General features: G+C 39.8%; 1 protein-coding gene across 2 annotated transcripts in view; it reads right to left on the bottom strand.

Annotated features, from left to right (window-relative positions):
- The window catches only part of si:dkey-237h12.3 (teneurin-3), a 649,923-nt gene that overhangs the window by 246,702 nt on the left and 377,883 nt on the right, over positions 1 to 25,338 (bottom strand). For both annotated transcript variants that reach the window (XM_057849309.1, XM_057849310.1), the window contains one exon: positions 14,669 to 14,883. In XM_057849309.1, coding sequence (XP_057705292.1) covers positions 14,669 to 14,883 — 215 coding nt within the window. The remainder of the gene's footprint in view (positions 1 to 14,668; positions 14,884 to 25,338) is intronic.

The following is a 25,338-nucleotide window of genomic DNA, read 5'->3' as shown; positions in this document are numbered from 1 at the left end:
TAATTCCCGCCTGGCAAAATAATTGAAGAGGTGCATCCGCTCTCACAGCACCCGCTAAACAGCTGGACCTCATTTGGACCTAAACTGTGCAGTGCGGAAAACAACGCATCCCCCAGACAGGCTAATGGGTACAGCGAAGCACAGCAGATGCAGACAAGTGGATTCCCTGGTTTAAGAAATTGCAAGTTGCACGCAGACGAACCGATCCTCTAGTGCAGGCTTGTGTTTGGAACAAGGATGCGAGGGGCGGCTTGTGATGCATACAAATCATCGCTGTTTGCTTTTTAAAGAGCTGCTCCGATTGGGCTTAGCGGGGTTAGCAACAATGCCCAAGAAAACAACACCAAAGTCTGACAAGAGGGATGAACATCTTGGCCCTGAAGATGTCTCGATGCCAGATGGTGAACGTCTGGATCAGACACTGATGCTATTGTAGAGCGTACAATGTTTAAAGTAAGTATCATACACAGAGCATTGGGTTGAACGGATTCGTAGACAAACTACATTTCGACACTGAAAATAAAACATTTACTTTCAACAAGGAAAGTTCATGTGGTTGAAATGAACCCTCTGAGTCCAATAATAAAATTGACTGACACTGGAAGCCAATTTCTGACAGCAGTATTAACCATGTATGAGACTTGCTGAGAAGAGGAATGAGTCTTCCTTTGCTCGGTTATATAAAAACTACACAATCCATACACTACCATGACTGGTCAAAGGGGACAAAAATAAAGAAACCTCAGAGACTAACTAAGGATGGCAAGTGAGGTACAGAAGCTTCTCTGTGTGGTCAGCCCCGACCTCGGACTTAAAGACTTGTAGGCTCTAACAAGCAACAGTTGTTCTCTTTTTCGAAAACATGTTATGAGAAGCACACATGTTATTGTCCTTGATTTAAAAATCTATAATATTTAGTACATGTTTTGACCTAAGGGTGTTTTATGCGCACAATGGACACTCGAGGTGATGACGTTGTTGGCCAGGACTGGGAAAATAGCTGTGCCCTGCATCCAATTCCAACTCATCAGCAGTGTCTTTAAACCGATCCTAGGCAGGTTACCAAGATATTGATTTGCTGCCTTTTGACAGTTTGTATTCTCGATCTCTTCGTTGCTTGCCTTAGTTTTTACGTGGCGAGACGTCCAACTACTATTTATGTTTTTTTTAAGTGTTTTATTTAGGGCTGCAGCTATCGAATATTTTAGTAATCGAGTAATCGACTGAAAATTCTATCGATTAATCGGATAAAACAAATATATTTTTAGGTGAAGAGCAATTATAAATATACATGAGAAAACAAGACATTTCATCTAATCTTGAACCATTTTCAGCCAATCAATGTCTTTATTTTCGATGTATATTGTTAAAAAAAGCCAACAATTGCATCTCAGATGTAACTAGAATAAAAAAAAAGACTAATTCACTGCTTTCACTCAAAAAACTTTTAGATCTTATTAAAAAAAAAAATATATATATATATATATATATATATATATATATATATATATATATGTGTGTATATCTTACCTAAAAATGTCGTTACGCTTCATAACACACATTACTTAAAAGTTAGATTTTTTTTCCCACCTGTTTGAATTGAATTTCTATGTGTGTCAAGCCATTTTTAAGTTCTAGTTAAGTTTTAAGTTAGTCTAAACTGTAAGTCCTGATAGGATTTTGAGTTTTTGCAGTGTTCAAAATAAATGTACGATACAGGCTGTATTGGAGCACATTAGGGACCAGTGCTACTTGGTGTTTTATCCAGAAGTGACTACTGAGCTAAAATTGATAGTTAGCATTATTAAGTTTTAATTTTACACCCTCATCACTCCACAATGCTATGTTATGTTAAAGCCTGTATGTAAGACACGTTAGCCACGCATCGACAGTGGTCATAATTAATAGAAACCTAGCCCTCCGCAGGGCTAACGTTACGTGAGCTAGTAGTGACAGTAACGTGAATCTTATTTATTAGCGCTTAGTGCTCTTTATTAGCGCTTAGCGCTCTACTGCTTTAAGATGGCGGTTGTTTACTAACGCCGCTGACTCTGTCATTTCGCATTTAGTTCAACATACATGTGATCTCTATGAGACGCATCAGACGCTACCTGCTACCAACGTAGCATCGTGCGGGCTAGTATTTAGCAATGTCGCCGTCGTTTGTAGTGGCTGTCGGCTGAAGTTTTTTTTTTTTTTTTTTTTTTTGCTTCTTCCTCTACGCACGTGACATCAGCGCGTTGTCCCGCATTAAAAGTAGTCCGAGCAAAACGTGATGCTTAGCGCTGTCAAAATGAATGATTACTCGAGGTGAATAAAATTACTCGGATCAGTTTTTAAACTCGAGTTACTCGAGTTGCTCGAGTATTCGTTTCAGCTCTAGTTTTATTACCTTTTCATTGCCTCAAAATACCTTTGCATGTGTTTCCCTCTCATACTTTTTTCAATTGTGTTTTCTTGTAGTAGCCAGTGTTGTTAATTTTTACTTTAAAAAAGTAATTAATTACATTTACAAATTACTTCTACCAAAAAGTAATTGCATTAGTAACTCAGTTACCCGAATGTAAGAGTAATTAGTTACTTGGCAAAGTAACTAGTGATGATTTTCATGTTTTTTTTTCTCAAAAAGGTCACACAATGTGAAGTTTAAAGGGTTTTGTGGACAATTGGCCCTAGCCCAATTCTTTACCCTCCACTTGACTAGACACAAGGGTATTGTGAACTAGATGGTAACCTTTGCTATGTGTGGAAGTCATTTAAAGAGCATACGACAGGAGAAAAAAAAGTCTTAAATGGCATTATTATGTGAATTAGAATCATATTTTGAGACGATTCGACTATATACAACAATTTAGCAAAGCGCAGATGACGAGAAATTTGTCTTTTAATCTGCAGGTTAGCCACACCTACCATTATAGGGCTTTAGCGTCCCCAACAGGTGGATGACGTCAGCGGTAGACTGCTCATCGGTTTTACTATTCAGCCCATTGAGGGGGAATTATTCAGAACAAGGAAAACGTGACGAAGAGAGCCGCAAAATGTCATTGTTTCAGTCTCTCTACAACAATATTTTTACAGGATATTCTTTTTATCCAAGTATTTTTCCCCAAATGCTATATAAATAGCTTGAGAAGGACCAGTCAGCCCGTCGAGGGGGAACTATTCACAACGAGGAAAATGCGACGAAGAGAGCTGCAAAATGTCATTGTTTCTGTCTCTTTACTTCAATATTTTTACAGGATATTCTTTTTATCCAAGTATTTTCCCCAATTGCTAAATAAATGGCATGGTCATGACAAATAACAGTCTTGTGCTAAATGGAATATGAAATAATAAAAAGGCATTTATTCAGGACAACATGGCAAAATTACTCCATAATGGTCAAAACTGTTGACTTCACCTTTCCTGTCGCACCTCCCGAACGATATTTTATGACACCTAAATCGGACATATGTCATTTCCCTTCCCCGGCTTCGGAGAATGTAAACAAACCAAGAGGCGTGACAGCTAGCCGACATGCTAACCCGAACTGAGTGATGTTTCAAAGTCTTCGAAGCGGAAAATCACACATAACGAGCCTGGATTTATTGACATGACGACTGGGTTGTCGATTGTTATCGCAGATCGGCAAACCGCCCGGCGGAGAGCAATTTACAGTTCGTTCCCCGGAGGAGGGTGGCTGCAGTTGTTGTGTAGCTAACGTGCTGCTAATGTGCATGAGTAGAGCTTTTTACATGCATCAATGATCAGACGTAAGTAGTCCTTTATTTAAAGAAAGTTTGTAGTGTTTACTTTGTAATCGCTGTATTCGTATTTGACATAATACAAAACAAGATGTTTACTCACTTCTTCGTAAGTCCAATGGTCCCACAGTAAATATCCACAGTGAATGTGAACCTTTTGAAGCTCCAAAAAGGCGCATATGCCTTTCCCTCATACAGAATGATTTTTCTACAGGCGTTTGGCTGGCGTGATGCGAAAAATAAACGTATTAATCCGCAAAATCAGCTGAATCCTTCGTCCTCATACACAACAGTACGCTGTATAGTGAAGAGGACGTCTTCTACCGTACACGTCACAGCGCCCTCCTCCTCAATGCAAGACCGAAGCCGGAAGTCACTCATTTTCATGGCGCGGGATTCAAAGAACTAAATAAATATAGCGATCGCTTCCACACACATCCAAGCGGTCCATATCATTCAGGAGCATAAAATACCGCGTGCATTATGAAATAAACATGCTTTTTCGTGTCACATGCACTTTAAAGGTGTGAATCAATCGTTAATGTTGTTAAAATTGCTCCCGTTATTGCATTAGTTCCCATCTGTCTACTTTCAACATGAGTAAGTTTTAAAACTGTTTCATCATTTAAAGATAGATTTAAGTCAAGATTTTGCCGATTTAGGAGCATTTTAGATTAAAAAAAAAAAAAAGTTACTTAGGTTCGCTAGGAAGGATCTCTACACAGAGCCTTCCTGAAAGGTCAACTGCTTTAAGATGGCGGCTGCTTACTAACGCATGTAGTCCTTAAAACATGTTGCCAATGCAGCCGTGTCTATAATATGTGATATCTACCGTATCATGTGGGCGTAGTTTGTAGGCTATGGCTACAGTCAGGTATTATTGGAGCCACCTAGCATCGCGTTTGCAACGGCGTCTTCCCCACTCCTGCTCTGCTCTCTCGTCTCCGTGAGTCCGTCTCTCTCAGACTTTTTTTATTCAACCAACTTAGTAACGCATAGTAATGCACGCCTTTCCCGCCTCAGTAACGGTAACGGCGTTGCCAAGATGAGAAAAGTAATTAATTAGATTACTCATTACTGAAAAAAATAACGCCGTTAGTAACGCCGTTATATTCTAACGCCGTTTTATTAACAACACTGGTAGTAGCTTTAAAGCAGATTGTTAATCTGCTGACCATATGAGTCACGTAGCATATTTAAAGCACCCTTATTTGATATTACTATGTTTAAGTACTTTCTTAAGGCATCTTTCGTATGTTCTGCCTGTATGCATCTAAATAAAACAAGCTGAAAGTGCACGGTAGTACTTTGGGTGTCAAATCCGCCACTTGTAGGACGTTTTGCTGTCGTAGCACATTTTGGCAGAACACCGGTTTTGTCCTACTCTCATCTAGACATGTGCCAATTACCGGTTTCCAGGTTTACTGTGCTGTTTTGAAACCTTGACCTTTTCATACCAAAAATGTTCCGTAACACCGTCCCTAAGGTATTTGCTATTTTTTATGTCCCAAAAATGCATGGAGAAATCCCTTGCTTGCAGCTGTAAGGTTCTAGCCTACCTTACTGGTTGTTGCTCAGTGTTAGTGAGTTAGCTGTGCTACACGATGGCTGCCATCCCATCGAAGAAAACAAAATCGCTGGTATGGAAATACTTCGGCTACAGAAAAATTACAGATGGCCGCGGCTTAGAGGAGGACGGCCAACCGATATGTAAAACATGTTTGCAGAGGTTGGCTGCCGAGGAGGCAATACCTCCATTATAATTTCGTATTTATACAAAGTTAAAGGTCAGTAAACACTGTCATGAACATTTCCCACCACCTACGAGAGTCCATAGTTTTTAGTGTGTCTCGCGGTGGTGAAACGTGGTGTTTTTTTCCTCTCTGGCAACTGCCTGTGTTGAGAGTGTGTGTATACTGTAAATATGATACGAGTCATACACACATGCTTTTTATGGAAAATAATTCAATTATTTTGGTTCTAATGGAAATAATGTTGAGCTGTGGCTGTGGATTTAGGCTCACCTAAAGGTCTTGTATTTATTTTTAATTTTATTTAGATTATTTTGTTATGTTTTTATGTATTTGTTTTATCTTAGCATTACACTTATGTTCCAATTAGCTAATATGTTTTGAAAAATAAAATCCTGTTCAATTCAAAGTTGTTGTTTTTCTTTTTAAACCCAGAAATCTCAAAGTAACACATTTTAGAACTGTAATTGCAATACCGTGATATTTTGGCTTAAGGTTATCATACCGTCAGAATATTATATCGGCACACGCCTACTCTCATCCCGTCTTTCCTGTTCATTTTGCTTTTGCTGCGCGTTTTGTGAAATATCAACAGTGCTGTCCTCCTCATTAGTGTTCCTCTCGGATTCATATTAAAAGTGCTGACTAGATAACATGTTTATGTCACTAGAATCATACTCTGAAAGCCCGGCAGCACCGCCCGTTGATGTCACCGCCCACAGAGCATAGCGGCGTCAACAACAATGGCGACCTACTAGTTGAACTAATTTTACAAATTTTATTAAAAATAAAAAATATATCAAGAGGGGTTTTAATATGAAAATATTATAACTCATAATAACATTTATATTTTAAGAACTACAAGTCTTTCTATCACACAGTGGCGGCAGAAAGTTGAAGGGCGTGGAACATTTATTTCTTCCTGGGGGTGGGGAGACATAACAGAAAATAATTGAGAAGCACTACCCTAACATATAGCCTAGCCTGGACTCATGGGTCCTAGCCAAACATAAAAAAAAACACAAAAAAAAACCCGACACCCAGGGAATATTTGCCATTTTAGGCTCCAAGATAAATCCGGTTATGGGGCCCTACAAAACTGTATGACCCATTATTTTGAAAATTGATGTTCATCAACAACTTAATCATGATTTTGAGAAAACTGTCACATGACCAAATAGCTATAGTAAAACACTAGCTTTAATTTGGATCACGTTTTTAGTGTTAGTGGAGGACTGAACTACGAGCCCTACTATGGGACAATCGTGAATATTCAAACCATGTGTTTCAAATATTCTGCTTTTCCTTCCTGTAAATGAATGTAGCTTGTGTGAATGCTTTTAAAAGAAAATGAATAAGAAAATACACGAAAACAGGTTTTAAAACCAAGGAATGTGACGAACAAGGGACTTAGCAAGCATTTTCTTAGGCTGACTTTTTATCCAGGCAGGTGAAGTCAACCCTTTGATTGAAACAGCGGGTGGGGGGCTAGCAAGGAAAAAAGAGGGGAGGGTGGACGGATGTTATTAACCTGGCGGAAGTTGACTTCTTTGTACTGGGTGGAGTAATAATACAATCCCATCTCACATAGCTTAAAACCTTCCGGTCAAGTGCATCCATCTCGATGAGGTCGCTTGAACTCCTTCTAAGCTCATCTCGGTCCAACAATAGCGATGACATTAGGCGTGGGGAGTCAGAGGACAAACACAGCCCTTAGATTGAGTGACCTGCTACAAATTCTCCGGCAAAAAAGCCCAACAAAAGTCCTTCCTCCCCCCCCTCGAGTTTGTTTTCTTTGTACGGCAACAGACAGGGACTCAATAGCGGGAGGGCAAGGTCTATATTTGACAAGACGCGTAAAAGCTGTTACTCGTAAATGTTGTCTCTCCTTTGCTGGCTGTGAATGGGACGCTCAATATAATGCCGGCCAGGCTCTTTCATGCTCAGTTGAGTAAATGCATTGATCGGCGGCTGAATGCAGCTCCGAGGCCGCCACGATTGACACGCTGTTCGGCGTTGACACAAAAGGGGTCGTCTTGTTGATTACTCCCCTTTCCTCTTTGATTTTCGAGTTTTTTTTTCCTATTCCTTTTTTCTCTGCTCTCTTTAAAGTGCACTCACGCTCACCTGTTTGACCGTACCACTCACTCCTCAACAATTTGACAAAAACTCATCAATATCCTTTAAAACTTTTGCACACCCCTTTTTTCTTGTTTATGACCAGTCATTTGCTTCCCGTATCACTTCTCTAACACTGGCCCTTATTTCCTTAACCATCAAACCCAAACACTCGAATTCCCAAACCTAACCCTGACCCTTTTTTCTTGTTAATTACCCTTCCTTTATCCTCATTGAATTTGTTGAACTCCCTTTCTCTTGTATCACCTCAAAAAAATGCAGTCCATCTCACCCGCGTGACCGACACTGCTCTCCTTTTCAGCACTCTGGTGAAGTGCTTCTTCACCAGGACAGAATGTCAACAAGGTGAGGCTAAGAGCTTCTTTTTTTGCAAGCCGGTGTCATCTGAGTGCTTCCGTCAGCGACGTCCCCAGACGGCGTAAATTCAACAATGTCATTCAAGTGACACGTCGGGACATTTTAGGAACACTTGGGTTGCTCAGATGGCCGGCACGTAAGGGAGGGTGATAAATAGAGGTAGAAGGTAAAGAAAATCTATTAACTCAGTCAGCGATTCTCTTTAAATCTTTATAATGTGTGTGAATACTGGCAGTATGGATTGCTTTAATTCCCTGCACAACCCATAAACATTCATGGTGACACTAGGCATTGATTTGTGTAAGGACATTCGACAATGAACGTAATCCAAACCGTAAACACCAAACATTTGAACTATTACTAAACACTACCCTGAAATCACAAAAATGTAAAACAATTGCCCTTTAACCTTCCCACAATCTAACCACTTATTATTATTTTCAAGCTCATGTTTATACTTTAAAAAAATTTTTTTTTTTTTTTTAAGTTCGACAAAAGCCTAAGAAAGGGGTGTCCAAACTTTTTGCAAAGGGGGCCAGATTTGGTGTAGTAAAAATGTGGGGGGCCGACCTTCACTGACGTCCTTTACGTAGACAATATATTTAAGCAAATTTTAGCAAGCTATTCTGTGTGTCACATTTGCTTTAATATTTTTTTTAGGGCTGTCAAACGATTAAAATTTTTAATCGCGTTAATTACAGCTTAAAAATTATTTAATCGTAATTAATCGCAATTCAAACCATCTATAAAATATGCAATATTTTTCTGTAAATTATTGTTGTAATGGAAAGATAAGACACAAGATGGATATATACATTCAACATACGGTACATAAGTACTGTATTTGTTTATTATAACAATACATTAACAAGATGGCATGAACATTACTAACATTCTGTTAAAGCGATCCATGGATAAAAAAACTTGTAGTTCTTAAAAACTTGTTAGTACAAGTTATAGAAATTGTATTTTAAAACCCCTCTTAATGTTTTCATTTTAATAAAATTTGTAAAATTTTCAATCAAAAAATTAACTAGTAGCCCGCCATTGTTGATGTCAATAATTACACAATGCTCATGGGTGCTTAAACCCATAAAATCAGTCGCACCCAAGCGCCAGCAGAGGGCGACAAAACTCCAAAAAACACAAGTAACAAGTGAAGATTGCACTGTGCTGACATTTTAATCTGTTTGAGCGGGGCATGTGCGTTAATTGCGTCAAATATTTTAACGTGATTAATTTAAGAAATTAATTAGCGCCCGTTAACGCGATCATTTTGACAGCCCTAATTTTTAAAAATTATTAATTTAAACAATCTCGCAACTAGCCTCTGTGGCGTTCTCTTTCGACTCTCGGGCTCTCGCGAAATACTGCTGCTGTGAAATTATGCTAGCTTCAGGTTGCTTCAATTTCTCGCTGCTTATCTTCCCTATAATCTTGTCGTACATGTCAGCGTGTCATGATTGGTAATATCGCCTCACATCGAACTCTTTAAAAACAGTGACTGTCTCTTCGCAAATGAGGCACTCACAGTTGCGTATTTTAGTGAAGTAGTCCAATTTTCACCTATCCTTGAAGTGTCGGCCGTCGCAGTCAACTTTTTTTGATTGTCGCCATTTTCGAAAATTGAAAGTTAAGGGTCACACGAGGTAATGTTGCTTAGAGTGTTGCTGCCTTTTAGTGGGTAAATGAGGAGCAGCATTTAGTGTGTAAGCTCTTTCATATGCTGGTAACAGTACTGCTGACCAATTTATTAAGTTTGTGTGCGGGCCAGACGTTATTGATTTTATGACAGAGGCTACGGGCCGCATTAAATTTGACCACGGGCCGCATTTGGCCCCCGGGCCGGACTTTGGACTCTGGCGTAAGAGATAAAAATAGGAGGTCAAACACTTCGGCTAGATTCAGACCGCAGGTCTTAATCAGTGTTGTTTTTGGCAGCCATTTTAATTTTGATCTTAGTCTTTTGGACGAAAAAAAATTAATAGTCTCAAGCCTGAGTTATGCTCCTGCGTTGCGGTGATTGCGAAGTGACTACAGTGTCAATCAGCATTCGATAGTTCTCAGTAATTCACCGCCAAGCCACTAGAGGGGTGTGGCGTTGTGTTTGTACTGTTTTGAAGCACGCTTGTCGACTTCCTCTAGTTTAACGGAGAAAAAATGAGTAAACAATGCAAGATGGAACGCTCGAATGCGGATCTTCAGCTCATCAACATTGAATAAATGTTGATCATGCAAATGTTGAGGCGCAGGCGATGCAGAAGATGGTGTCGAGGCGGTCTGTCAGACTTTTGATAACGCACAGAGTTCTAGCCTCGGGTGGAAACCAGCAGGCTGTGGCGGCTAGCTTCAAACTTGCGTCGAGCACTGCGTCCGGCGTTTTGTCCGAGGTCTGCAAAGCCCTCCAGCCCGATTTGTTTCCCGTGTCCAACAACCAGCCAGTGGGTAGCCATAGCAGATTTCTGACAGCTACGGAACTTCCCAAACTGCGTTGGAAGACTTGATGGTAAACACGTTATCATAAAAGCACCGATGCACTCTCAATCAGTGATGATGTATGGCGTGTGAACTGTCTGTTGTTGAAAATAAAACATCAAAACAACTCTTTTGACAGCAAACCTGTGCTTTATTCTTCATATACTTATAAGTGTGACACGTAAATAAGTCACACTCACAGCAAACATATGTACACAATAAATGATGAAGTGCACCAACCAAAAATACGACGTAAAGTGATAAAAAGCTGGCAGTTTTTGGACTGGGTCAACGCTTCGTGTGGCCATTCGATTCCGAACACACGTGTACTTGTCTCGGTGGTTCTTCCATTTTTTTATTCAATCGCTGGCTGACCTCCAGCCCCGTATTTTCAGCAACCTCCTCCCACGAATTGCTTGCCTTTTGGCAATCATCATAATGTCTTGACGAGACATTGTAGAAGTTGTCGTACTTGCTCTTCGTTGATACTCTCGTCTAATGCTGCAAAGATTAATCGATTAACTCAAGTATTCGATTAGAAAAAAAATATTCAAATAAAATTTTGTTTCCTTGAGTATTCGTGTAATTAAAGTGGCATTGTAATGTTTTATTTTGAAAGTGTTTACATTTAGTTTATTGATTAGGGTGGATACATTGCCCTCTGCCTCATTTCACATGGCTGAATCCAACTGCTCCCTGCTAAGACCAACGTAAGCTAAGTTTTTCTTTGGGCTAATGTTTTTTAACTTTTTTGTAATTTAGTTTATATGTATATTTAGCCGTTTTTTGTGGGAATATGAGTCTGAACCATTTGTTAAGAGCATTGGAAAAAAACTTTAGGATTTTATAGCATTTAAGCTAGCAGACTTTTTGCCATGTAAGTTAGCCAATTGTTCTTTTGTTGAACATAGATCCTCATTTATTTATTTTTAATACCGTTTGAGAAGGGTTAGGGTTAAATTGAGAAGGAGCAAGAGAGGCTACAGCGGAGGGTCGTAAATTGGGTCTTCCTTGACGGCGCAGGTCTGACTCGGAAGCATTCAGTGGGGCAAATAAGTATTTAGTCAACCACTAATTGCGCAAGTTCTCCCACTTGAAAATATTAGAGAGGCCTGTAATTGTCAAGATGGGTAAACCTCAACTATGAGAGACAGAATGTGGGAAAAAAAAAAAAAAAAAAAAAAAAAACAGAAAATCACATTGTTTGATTTTTAAAGAATTTATTTGCAAATCATGGTGGAAAATAAGTATTTGGTCAATACCAATAGTTCATTTCAATACTTTGTTATATATACCCTTTGTTGGCAATAACGGAGGCCAAACTTTTTCTTTAACTCTTCACAAGCTTTTCACACACTGTTGCTGGTATTTTGGCCAATTCCTCCATGCAGATCTCCTCCAGAGCAGTGATGTTTTGGGGCTGTCGTTGGGCAACACGGATTTTCAACTCCCTCCTCACCCTGTGGCGTCAAAATGATAACAAGAACAGTGAGGCCCATCTGCGGAGCATTTGGATGATCCAGAAGAAGACTGGGAGAATGTGTTATGGCCTGGTCATGTACTTTCTTCAGCAGGGGGACACGTCTGGCATTGCACGATTTGAGTCCCTGCCAGCGCATTGTGTTACTGATGGTAGCCTTTGTTACTGTGGTCCCAGCTCTCTGTAGGTCATTCACTAGGTCCCCCCGTGTGGTTCTGGGATTTTTGCTCACTGTTCTAGTCATCATTTTGATGCCACGGGGTGAGGAGGGAGTTGAAAGTCCGTGTTGCCCATTGACAGCCCAAAAACATCACTGCTCTAGAGGAGATCTGCATGGAGGAATGGACCAAAATACCTGCAACAGTGTATGAAAAGCTTGTGAAGAGTTACAGAAAACGTTTGGCCTCCGTTATTGCCATTGCCATTTTCCACCATGATTTGAAAATAAATTCTTTACAAATCAAACAATGTGATTTTCTGTTTTTTTTTTCCACATTCTGTCTCTCATGGTTGAGGTTTACCCATGCTGACAATTACAAGCCTCTCTAATATTTTCAAGTGGGAGAACTTGCAGAATTAGTGGTTGATTAAATACTTATTTGCCCCACCGTAACTCGACCTTTAGTCATATTTTAGTCATTTCAAAATGTGTTCGACTTTGTCTACTTTTAGTCACCAAAAACACAGACAATTCTTTTCTGGTTTTAGTCGACAATTCTCAAAATGTTTTCGTCCATTAACTTCAAATGTTTTAATCCATGAAAAAATTTTTATGAGTCAGCAGCATATTATTTGCAATTAATGAAACTTACCTGGATGCCACAAAGTGTACGTAAAATGTTTTCCAAGAGTTTAAGAAGACACCGAGCCAAATACAATCTACCAATACTATTTTGGTGGTTGGCACATTGAGCACTAGGGATGGGAATCGAAATCCGATTCCAATTCAGAACCGGTTCCGAGTGTTTCGAGTCCTCGACATCACAATGAAAAAGCCTTAACGATCCCTTTAACGATTCCTAAAGACGCGTATTGCGTCGTGACGTGTGTTGTTGTCCAGACGCATCAAACTAGCATGGCGCCAAGAACCACTCGTTCCAAAGTTTGACTACACTTCACCAGGAAAGAGTGTGAAAATGAAAGGCTACGACGGGTAAGCACGAGCATTGCAGCCATAAACATAACAATGACAGCACGTAGGTTCAAACGCTCGAAAGTGTGTCTTCACTTCACGAGGAAAAATTACAACAAAGCGACTTGCAGTCATTGCAAGGTGGAGATAACTGCATCGGGAGGGAATACGACTGCGCTGTCCTTACAGAGAGGCTAAGGCTCAGTCCTGGCTATACAGCTAGCTAAACTCCCAAATGACGATGCAGAAGACATTGGTATAATTTGCTGACTTTATTCAACCATCACTTGAAGAGTGAAACTAAGAATAGAAATGAAACAAATCAATTTCGTCCCCAATAACAAACAGGTTTGCATCAATACAAACATCAATCAGCAATGATTAGCTGCTAATTACAGTATGGTTAGCATTCGTTCGCTAGCATTAGCACATCGTTCAAACCACTACACAACTGGATTTAAGTGTCCGATCGCGAGTGGAGACACAACAACAACACAAAAGATGATACATACAGGCGTTGCCTCTGTAGATATTAACATTAACAAAGAACGTAGGCTCGTAGAAGTGTTTCCCTCTCTCACTAACTCGCTCACTCACTTGGATGCAGCATTTCTTCTTTGGGTGTAAGCGCGCTCTTCTTCACGTGAGCGCGTTCTTCTTCACATGAGGAAGCGCAAGGGCGCCCCCACTTGAGCGTGTAAGCGCCACAAAAACTAAAAGGCATGCAATTCAATGTAATGGTAAAATAATACACGTTAACCCAGTAGTCCCCAAACTGCGGCCCGCGGCCCAAATACGGTCCGCCTCCACATTTGGTCCGGCCATTTTGAATTTTTTTTTTTTTGTTCTCAATCGTGTTATTTATTTTCTGGCCTTTTCCTTGAAGAATTCAGAGAGGGTTATTTGGTTATTATCTATTTAATTAATAGTGTTTTTATTATTAATTATTATTATTATTATTATAAAGAATCCAGAAAGGGTTATTTGATTGTGGCTTTCTGAAAAACAATAATTTCTTTACATTTATGCACTTCTGCAATCATCACACTTTTTCTGTTACAAACCGACCCCGGCCCCTCATCAGAGAAGGGAAAAGTTATGTGGCCCTCACAGGAAAAAGTTTGGGGACCCCTGCTTTAACACATATTGCCAAAGGCAGAACAAAAACCTATCTGCCAATATATACCAATATTTTTTATTTCTATTAGATGTTTCAGTAAAATGTTACACATTCTTGTGTATTTGCCACTTATTGCCACAGTTAACATTGAGGCTTTGGGCCTCTTTTGATGTCGTTGTGAATTTGTAAGGTTGTGAATTCTGATTAAACAAACTCGATGCCAATCAAAACGTTTGTTCTTCTTTTTCCCCAAATTAGAATCGATAAGAGAATCGATAAAGAATCGAATTGTTAAGCAATATCAATAATGGAATCGGAATCGTAAAAATCCTATCAATTCCCATCCCTATTGAGCACCACAAGTTTTAAGTGTTTTAGTAACCTGAAATTATAATTGTTAGTTCCTTCCAGGCTCAGCACAATAGCTGCCAAAGGGGGAAAAAAACAAAAACAAAAAACTGTGGTTCTCACCTGCGTGTGAGACGGTGCGAGACCCTTGCGCCCATATACACCGATCAGGGCGTTTTTCTGCACAGAGATGTTGAACTTGAGAAAGCACGGCTTGTCTACACTGAGTTGGGACCGCCAAAACACGCCTGGTGGCACGGTTTGGCCCGCCCTCTTCCCAACGTCCACAGGCCCAGAGTCCAAAGAGTTGTTCTCCTGGTGTAGAACGCTTGTTCTTCCTGGGGTGCATAAAAAGAGAGGTTGCCGTTATTAGCATTGACAGTCCTCAGACAACATGCATGTGCAAGTAAGTAAGAGTAAAGCCTGAGTTAGACGTCCGCGTCAGACCTACGCCGTCAAGGAAAAATCGAGTTACGACCCTACGCCGTAGCCTGACGCGCACCTCTCGATTTTTCTAACCTTCGCGTCGCGTAGACGCGTTGACGTAGCGAAAACGGACTGTGATTGGTCCGCTCAGACTGTTGTTTCCGGGCGAAAACACCGCCATTGTAGAATAGAATCAAACATTATTTTCTACACGCAAAAATGCACCAAGCCGACGGGAGTATCATCGAAGAGCAAGTCTCGTCAAGAAATTATTATTGTGACTGCCAAATGGCAAGGTCGGCGATCGAAAAAATAAATAAATGGAAGAACCACCGAGACGTGGGTGGTCGGAATCGAGTGGCCACACGAAGCGGTGACACAGTCGGCCAAAAACTGCCAACTTTTTATCACTTTATGTCGTATTTTTGGTTGGTGCACTTCATCATTTACTGTGTACATATGTTTCAAGTATATGAAGAATAAAGCACAGATTTGGTGTCAAAAGAGTTGTCTTGATCTTTAATTTTCAATAACAGACAGTTCACACACACAATACATCATCACTGATTGAGAGTGCCTCGGTGCTTTTTATGATAACCTTAAAATCAAGCCTCCCAACGCAGTTTGGGAAGTTCCCTAGACGCCAAAAATCTGCTATGGCTTCCCACTGGCTGGTTGTAGGACACGGCAAACAAATCAGGCTGGAGGGCTTTGCAGACCTTGAACGCAGTGCTCGACGCCAGTTTGAAGCTAGCCGCCACAGCTAGCTCTCTCCACCCGAGTCTAAAACTCTCTGTGCAGCATCAAAAGTCGGCCAGACCGCCTCGAAACCGTCTTCTGCGTCGCCTGCCCGTCAACATTTGTATGTTGAATATTTATTCAGTGTTGATGAGCAGAATATTTACTTTCAAGAGTTTCATCTTGCATTGTTTATTTTTTCTCCGACTAGCGGAAGTAGTCAACAATCATGCCCCAAAACCGTACAAACATAACGCCACATCCCTCTAGTGGCTTGGCGGTGAATTACAGAGCAACGCGTTCCCTCACCGCAGAACTATCGAATGTCGAATGACGCCATAGTCGCTACGCCGTCACCGCAACGCGGGAGTATAACTCAGGCTTAAGAGGACAGCTCTCCACGTCTGGGAAAATTGTGCAAATGTTGCATTTTGGCAATGCATTAAGAAAAAAATGAATAAAACTCGGACGAATATATACATTCAACATACAGTACATAAGTACTGTATTTGTTTATGATGACAATAAATCCTCAAGATGGCATTTACATTGTTAACATTCTTTCTGTAAGAGGGATCCACGGATAGAAAGACTTGTAATTCTTAAAGGATAAATGTGACTTTGTATATTGTGACTAAATATTGCCATCTAGTGTATTTGTTGAGCTTTCAGTAAATGATACTGTAGCCATTTAAATTCTGCCCAAATGCATGATGGGAAGTGCAACCATGACTGTGCGTAGTGGCACCAATTGATATATCTTCTCTGCGTTGGGAAATAACATAAGGTGTTAAGAAAAAGATCAACTACTACCTTTTTTCCCCACATTGCTTCCCACGATATTTCTAATTGTTGAGAGGGGGATTGTAAGGCTTTAGCCAATTAAAAAAAGGCTTCAAAGGCTGCCAAATCTCTCTCTACTCAATTTACGTTGCCCTTTAGCTCTATGTATACGTAAAACGGTGCCATTAGAGATTGAACGCGACAATGCGTGAGTGGCTAGTGCAGCGCATGCATTAATTGCGTTAAATATTTTAATGTTACTACCGCCGTTAACGCGATAAATTTACTTTAAGCCAAAACTAAAGACTCTGGATGAGTGTAAGACATTTTGTCTGTAACGTTAAATACAATTAAAAAACGATTTAATTAAAAAATATATATATATATTCAAAAAGGCATGTCCGATATTTTTTTGCCGATTCCGATACTTTGAAAATGACGTGATCAGACCCGATCGATCGGGAAGATCGGGACATCTTTATTGCTCGGTCCTGTTTCCCTCAATTTTTGCAGTTCATTTACATTTTTCTATAATCTTGTTTTTTCCCAGTGGATGCTGATGAAAAGTCACTCCGATGATGTGTGAATTACATTTTAGTCTTGGGACTACTGCTACTTATTTGTTCTGCCCAGAGTGTCTCATTTCTTTGACGCAATAGTTCATTTTCTTCCCAGTGGACGAATATGTACGGTCACTCCAAAATGATCTGTATGTCTGTACTCTGCAGCGCTATGCAGCTTATTTGTTCCAAACATTTGCTTTTGTAACTTGACATGTCTATTCATTTTTTCATATTAGTCAATTTTTCCTAGTAGATGCTTATGTATGGTTGTTATTATCTCAAGCTTTGCAGGGTGAATTTTTAGCAAAAAGCTGAGATATTGCTGCTGTTTGGTTGCAAGTGAATCAAAGCATTTCACTAGTGGCCAGCAGTTTGGCAAAATGTGAACAGTTCTTTAAAAAGAGGCTTCCAACGTTTTATTGCCACCTCCAGCTGAAGATCAACAAAACAAAGAAAATGACATGTTGTGTATTTTTAGGAAAGAAAAGTTTCTCCTGCCTGAATGCTAACATGGGAAAAGATGGAAAAGTCAATATAGACACTCAGGCTAACAATTGGCTTCCATGTAGCGGTGTTGTAAACCTTTAAGTAACAAAGGGAGTGGGGAACACATTTTTTGCTGTTTTAGGTCTGGCAGCTGTTACAACTATAAAAAAGTAAAAATAAATAATTTTAAAAAGTGAAAAAACTTTTCAGTTTTAATCAATTTTAGCAATGCCGGTGGACAAAAGCCGTAGTGTTTTGCCTTAAAGCAGAAATATGAACTAAGGTTGGCCAACCATGTTTTTGAATAATATCAATGGCTAAACAATTATAAGCATATTTTCGTTATTTTTTTTTCACGCAACCCTTCCAGATTCTTTGTTTAACCCATAGCAACGCCCTTGACAACGAAAATGCTTTTCTTCGGCAATCTTCGGAAATTACGTCACACTGAGAAGTGCGAGGGAAGTCCGCCATAGAACAGTATTGTTTGTTGCATTGCTTCTCGGTAAGATGCCACGGCGGTGTGTGGGGATGTTTTGTTCTCACTCAAACGAAAAGTTGTATGAGTGGCCAAAGGATAGCAGGCCACGTAAATGGACATCTTTCGTTAGCACGAAGCGAATTAATTTCACGCCATCATCGAGTAGTGTTCTCTGCTACAAACACTTCGAAGATGCCTGCTTCCTTAACCGGTCTGCTTATGATCAAGGGTTTGCCAAAAAGTAAGTGTGATTTTTGGATAGATGACCGATGACTTTGTCAAAGCAGAGCTGCCAGCTGTTGTGGAATGAACCGTAGAAGCTAGTGACGTTAGCCGAAAGCTAACTCGTGGCAATCCCCGATCATAGTTGTTGCGTTCACTAAGTTAAGCGTGTTTAAATTGTGCTTCATCTACGATCTTGTCCGAAAGGGTTAATCCACTGTCAATCGGGAAAGGGGCGTGGATGTGCATATAAGCGGGTCGGCGTTGCGGTAATTCACGGTCACGTTGCTGTAAGAGACACACACCGCCGGTGAGTTTGTGCACATTTATTTGTATTTGTATTATGTATTTCCACCTTCATGCTTCAAGCATTGCATTGCATTTGTACGGTTCGGCGTTTCTTTCACGGTGATCGCTTGATAGCCTTCTAGTTTGTATTTTACGAGAGCCACTGACAGGTGACAGTTGACAACAAGCGTGTTGGTTTTAATGTCTCGCAGCGAATCAGCGAGCGTGCAGGTGACGCAGTGAATCATGGGAAATGTAGTCTCGGGACAACACTGAAGTGGTGCTTTGTAATCTGTTCGCTTGTGTGAAAAAACTACATTTCCTCACGCCATTAGACGCCACTTCCTGCCGAGAGCCCCAAGCTGCGTTCGTACTGTTAGCTCCATGTGTTAATAAAGAAACAAAGTTGTCAGCACGTCGTGTGTTCGATACCTTTGTCAACAAAAAGCTCATAACAAGACACTATGCACGATCCATTTAAGAGACGATCCGTTTAATGGCGAACCGCACGCTACACGTCACTTCCGCTCATTAATATTCATGACGTTAGCTACTGTTGCTAAGGGGGGACACGCTGGCGTTTGTCCCCAGTAGGTAATGAATGGAAATCGTGTACGACGACACCTTTTTCTTACGCGACTGACAAGGAGATTCTCCTGTTTCAACAATCTATCATTTACCACCACATGCCCTGTCTATCTTATATATTATATCCTCTGGTTGTCTTATGTCTCTGACCATTGAAGGGAATAGTTACCTTTCTCGCACACACTATATAACTGTTTGTATTACTCTAACACACTTAATATAATCAATCAGGGAATAGTACCATTTCTCATATGTACTGTAGGATTGTTTGTACTACTCTAACACACCTAATATAAAATAAATAGCACACCATAGTTTAATGAAAAGAAGGAGAATAGATATACAAAGCCATCTTATCACAGAAGCCCAACGTGTGCGTCACGAGCAAGATTAACGCACCAACTATCGCAATCAGTTCTCCCGGCCACTCCAAGGACAAAGAGCAGGGCGCTCGATCCTAAAACAAGTAGCGTCTCGCCCAGCCAGGAGAACAAAGACATTTGGGACGTCAAGACCAGTGTCGGTCGCTGTGGCAACCACGTCCCAGCCACGAAGGAGGACGCCCGAACCTAACCGCCCAAAACTGGCCACAGAGGGATGGACACTGGACACTGAGATAACAAACGGTTCGCTGCTCGGGATAATTGCTATGTAGCCGTTGTTTTGATGACCCTGGATACAGAATTGTCCCTTTGTCATCTGTTTTTGCCTTGTTTTTTGACCATTGTTGACAAATAAATTGTCAACCTGTTTTTGGTGAGCCTTCTTCAAACTTTTGGAACATGGAGTCAGTACAAAGGATTAACACAGGAAGGGAACGCGTGGAATGTCAGCCCCTCCCGGTGGGCTCACGGAAGTGGCATCAGCAGAGCGGCACTTCGTTCGGCTGTCGCTGTTTCCGTGCAGCTTGGCCGGGAGGGCGAATTCCTTCACCATTCTTTTGGGCAACTTACATTGCTATTTTTGTGTAGCGATTGCAAATGCTACCCGTTGAGAGCCAACAAACACTTTTAATTTTTTCATTAATAACAAATCTTAATTCTATCATTTATTTACACTTCCCCCTTACTTTTTTTTTTTTGCCACAATCAAGGTAACCATGGCAGTCAGATACCATTTTAATTCTTTTCAGGTCATTCATTGTCAGACAGAAGTAGCACGGCAAAATCCCATGCTAAAAAATAAGTTAAAAAAATATCAAAATGCCCACCTCTCTGTCCTATGAAGGATCACGCCAACCCAACAAAATGTTTACTGCATACGAAATGTGAATGGCTTCACCTTGCTGGCGTTAAACTTCCGCGAAAGTTGATTCATTCTTCACATTTTTTCCTCCGAGGTTTTGGTTTCGGGAAACGTAAGAAGAAAACATCCTTCATGTGTCGTAATGTCTAGAGTCGTTTCTACAAGTTCCATAACAGCAGTGCTTGATCGGCATGTTCGTTTTTGAAAGATTACTGCCGAAAAGTAGCAGAAATATAATGGTTTGCATACGAGGGCGGGTCTATAATTTCCCACTTCTGCTTTACTTCCGCTTCACGATGCGACGTCACGATCTAAAAATAGCATTCGTGCGGTACGTTATTAGATGGAAAAGTTGTCGACGTCATCGATGACGTAAATGCGTTGACGGGCAAAACATATCGTCGATGGGTAATGACGGGTTAAAAAAAATTTTCCATGAGGATAAAGTTTAGAATGGCGGGCGCTCTCGATACAAGTGGTTGTTACTGGCACCCCCAAGGGGGCCGCTGTTATTTCAATGTGACCGGCGTTGTCAGATTGAGCAAAGAGGAAGAAAGTGGGCAAGCGAGCGAGAGAGAGGGAGCGAGATTGGTGAGTTGGAAAAGTGCGCGGGTAGCACCAAGTTGAGTGGCTTCATCCCCCACGTTTTTGTTTTGGTCAATAAAAGAATCCATAAGGAGCCATCCGACGCCTCTCGGTGTTTTTATGCACGCCGCCGCCTTCCTGAGGAGGAAATCGGACGAACCCAGACAAACCGATGACAACGAGCCAAGTGAATCGCCGGTGAGGAGTTGAAAACACCGCCAATTTCCAAAAAGGGCAGAATTGGTAACACGTGAAAGCGGCATAAAGCCAAAAAAGCAGACCAGAATAGCCAGAGCCTGGAATTATTTCAAGGAAAATATGGAGGGTGCCACTTTGTGAACTCTTTGCTAAGCTAAGCTTGCATACCACGGTAGCACGTCGGCTATGAACTAACACTTGAAGCGCTGTCACCAAAGTGTAATTTTCGAAGACAACAAGAAACAACAAGCTAGCGGATTGTAAATCCATACAACTTTCTAACGACTTTTTTTAATGGAAGTTGCCTTTATGTGCGTTGTATCAACGTGCATTTGTATTTAAATAAAATAATTAATATATATAAAATTATATAATATTTTTTTCAAATTATTATTAAATTTATTATGATCATGGAAGCTCCCACTTGGGGAAAATATATACATATATCCTGTATATACATAATAAAAATATATATGGAAACAGCACTGGCCTGCTTACTGTAATCCATGACTGCACTAATGTTAGTTACTCAATATTATAAAGTATTACATATAGTAGTATACTATAAAATTAATACTATATATTTAATTTTTGTTGCTCTGGGTATGTGTGCCTTTCATTCAAAATAATTGTGGTAATATTTCAGTGTGCCCTCTAGTGGAACACCATTGCAGAAGCTTTGAGGGGAAAAGTTTTCATTTGCCGAAATGCTTAAGTTATTAACTGCAATTGTATTTTTTTTCTAGAAAAACACATTTTATTTATTCTGTGTTTCTGTGCAGTATTAATATTGTTGTCTTTTACTTAAGAGGCATGGTCTACCATTTTTAGTTGTGATTTCTTATCGCGTTTAAATGGGTGTACTTGATCTAATAATATATACTGTATTCTCACTGTGTTGTTGTAAATTAGTTTGGAAAAAAAATGGAGGGGGGGGCCCAATAATATCGCATATCGCAATAGTTTATGAGATAAATTATCGCACACTAAAATTTGTTATCGTGACAGGCCTACCCTCTACTTGATTTATTTTCAGGTTAAAACAAACAAAAGTTGAACAGTTTTTCCCATCCCCCCAAAATGCGGAATGCACACAAGAAAAAGCATCTGAACTCACACAAATTATTCTGAAAATGGTTGCCCGGGACATTGCAATTCATTTTAACATTTAGAACAATATAGACAATGACGTACCACAAAACGTAAGAATTGTTTTGACTCCTGTTAAAGAGGTGAAGTCACAGTGTTTCCGTTTACATTTTTTTTGCACTAGTTAATGCCAGCAGCATTTGACCTCATTGTTTGTGATTTATTATTGGTATTTATTGTTAGGGATCCTGCCCCCTGAGCCCTGCTCCTCGTCTTTGTGTGTGTGTGTGTGTGTGTGTGTCTGCCTTGATTGCAGGATTGAACAGATGGGTGAGCCTGGAACCAGGTGCAGGTGATCGTCGTTACCGGCTTACTTAAGCCAGTCCCTGGCCTCACCTCATCGCCAGATCAACAACTCCAAGAGTTTGTGACACGAGCCCTTGATAATTCTTGAAATCCGTATTGCCTTGCTTTTGCTCATTTTATCTTTATTCACAGATCCTGCATTGCCCGCCTGCCTCGTCAGCTCACCTGCTCAATCGCCAAATGCCTGCCTGATCACTGGACACAGACTGCTGTCACATTTCACAATAAACTATTGTAACTCCTGCCACCTTGCCTGCCTCCTCTGCGCTTGGGTCCCCTTCTCACCCAGAATCCCAACATTTATGTTATTTATTTATACGTTAATAAAGAATTTAGGTGTTCCAAAATGTTTTTGTGAATTAATAAGCTTCAAAAAAAAAAATCATTATTAAAGTAGGAAAAAAAAAAAAAAAAAAAAAAAAAAAAAAACATATATATATATATATATATATATATATATATATATATATATTAGGGCTGTCAAAATTAACGCGTTAACGCGCGGTAATTAATTTTTTAAAATTAATCACATTAAAATATTTGACGCAATTAACGCACATGTCCTGCTCAGACAGTATTCTGCCTTTTGGTAAGTTTTACAGCAAGGCTTTTTGTGCTAACAGCGAACTCTTGTGGTCGCTTTGCGACATGGTTTATTGTTTTTCTCCTTTCGTTCAATATGGCTGCACGACGTCTCTGTTGTGCTTATATGATCCTTGGACAAGATTTGTCCGTAAGTATGGTTGTTGTAAAGAATGTACATATTATGTTAATAAGCGAAATGTTATATTTTTTGTATGAGACGCTTTTTGTTTATGTTTAGTTAACCTGTATAGCGTGCTAAGCTAACGTTGTTGCTAATGCAATGCTTGTGTACTTTTTTTTGTAGTTTTAAAGGGGACAATGGTTTGAGGCCAATTTATTAATAAGTCAGATGAAAAAGGAAGAAGTCTGATTATTAAGGCGTCGTTCACTAGCTGTCTAGCGTTGGAAAAAGTAGACGCTTCGGACTGAGAACAGCATAGACAGATTTAAATGACAGTAGAGTGAAATGCCCACTACAGTCCTTATGTACCGTATGTTGAATGTATATATATATATATATATATATATATATATATATATATATATATATATATATATATATATATATATATATATATATATATATATATATCTATCCATCTTGTGTCTTATCTTTCCATTCCAACAATTTATTTTACAAAATATATATATAATTCACAGAAAAATATGGCATATTTTATAGATGGTTTGAATTGCGATTAATTGCGATTAATTACGATTAATTAATTTTTGAGCTGTAATTAACTCGATTAAAATTTTTAATCGTTTGACAGCCCTAATATTTATATATATATATATATATATATATATATATATATATATATATATATATATATATATATATATATATATATATATATATAAGATTAGTCAACTAATCGGGAGGAAATTAGTCATTTGGGACAGCCCTAAAACTGTGCTACCAGTGTTTTGAGTCAGAACAGGTTCAATAAACAAATGAAACTCCTATCTCAAGGCACAACTGTTTTTTTTTTGCATTAGTTCCAAGTCAACAATAGTGTGTGGTCACTCTACAATATTCATGTCCTGGGAACTAGGGAGACTTATTTGTTCCACCCAGTCTGCCTCGTTCTCTGCATTTCCCCCTAATAGCCTTGTTTTCCCAAGTAGACGCTGAGGTATGGATGTTCCATAACGTTGTGTGTGTTATCCAGGCAGCTACGCTAGCTGAATTTCTCCATAATAGTCTTTTTCTACAGTTTTAATCTTGCATTTCACTTGACAACAATTCTAATAAACCGGTTACATTGTTGAGTATAACAAGCATACTGTCGCTAGACACTATCTGCGTGGCTGTGTGTCTCTGTGTGTGTTTGCACCCAGTCACTTCTCTCATTGCTTCAGTGTTGGCGTTTAATGAGGCCATTGGCTGTCACTTTAACTCCAGTCAGAGGCGAGACTGGGAGCCAAGCGTAACCTCTGGGGAGAATAACGGCCGACTATTGATCGCCCTTTAAAGAGTCCGCAAGCTGCCCCGCGCCGTATTCATTAACAGCGCTTATGAGGATTTAAAAGTAGCCGAGGTTCAACAAGCCAGCGTTCTGGATTGTTTTGCGCGTCCTCAACATCACATTGCTGCTATCCCTTTTTTTTTTGTAGGCGGTAAGTGTTAAAGGTGACGCAAAGAGGGCCGCCTACTTGGCGATGAATATAGAATGTTCCCACGCTGAAGTCAGGAGGTGTGATCGTGGGATAATATTCGTAATGCAAGTAGGATCTAACGGCAAACTGACATTAATTAATGCTGTTGGCCATAAAATAATTAGTAAATGTGTGTATTTACTCTCAAACACAATCTCTCCACAAAATACAGCAGAATGTCCCAAAAAAAATAAAATGCGGATTTAAAGATCGGCAAGAATTTCGGCGGACAAACCTATTGTAAAAAAAATGATGCCAAAAATTCTGAATTCTTCATAAAAGTCTTAATATTTTGGTCTGAAGCAGCCATCTTAGGGTGATTTACAGAGCTCAAACTTTTGACACACTACGACTAGGGAACATAGGCAGGTAATTTTAGGAGTGGGAACCTCTTTGTACCTCACGATACGATACATTTGCGATACAAAGCTCACGATAACGATGATCTGACGATATGGCGATACAACGATTATCGATACACTGGTCAG

The sequence above is a fragment of the Corythoichthys intestinalis genome, chromosome 11 (genome assembly GCF_030265065.1).
Source record: "Corythoichthys intestinalis isolate RoL2023-P3 chromosome 11, ASM3026506v1, whole genome shotgun sequence".
Lineage (NCBI taxonomy): Eukaryota > Metazoa > Chordata > Actinopteri > Syngnathiformes > Syngnathidae > Corythoichthys > Corythoichthys intestinalis.
Note: the sequence above shows the minus strand (reverse complement) of the source record. Positions and strands in the feature narration are given on the sequence as shown.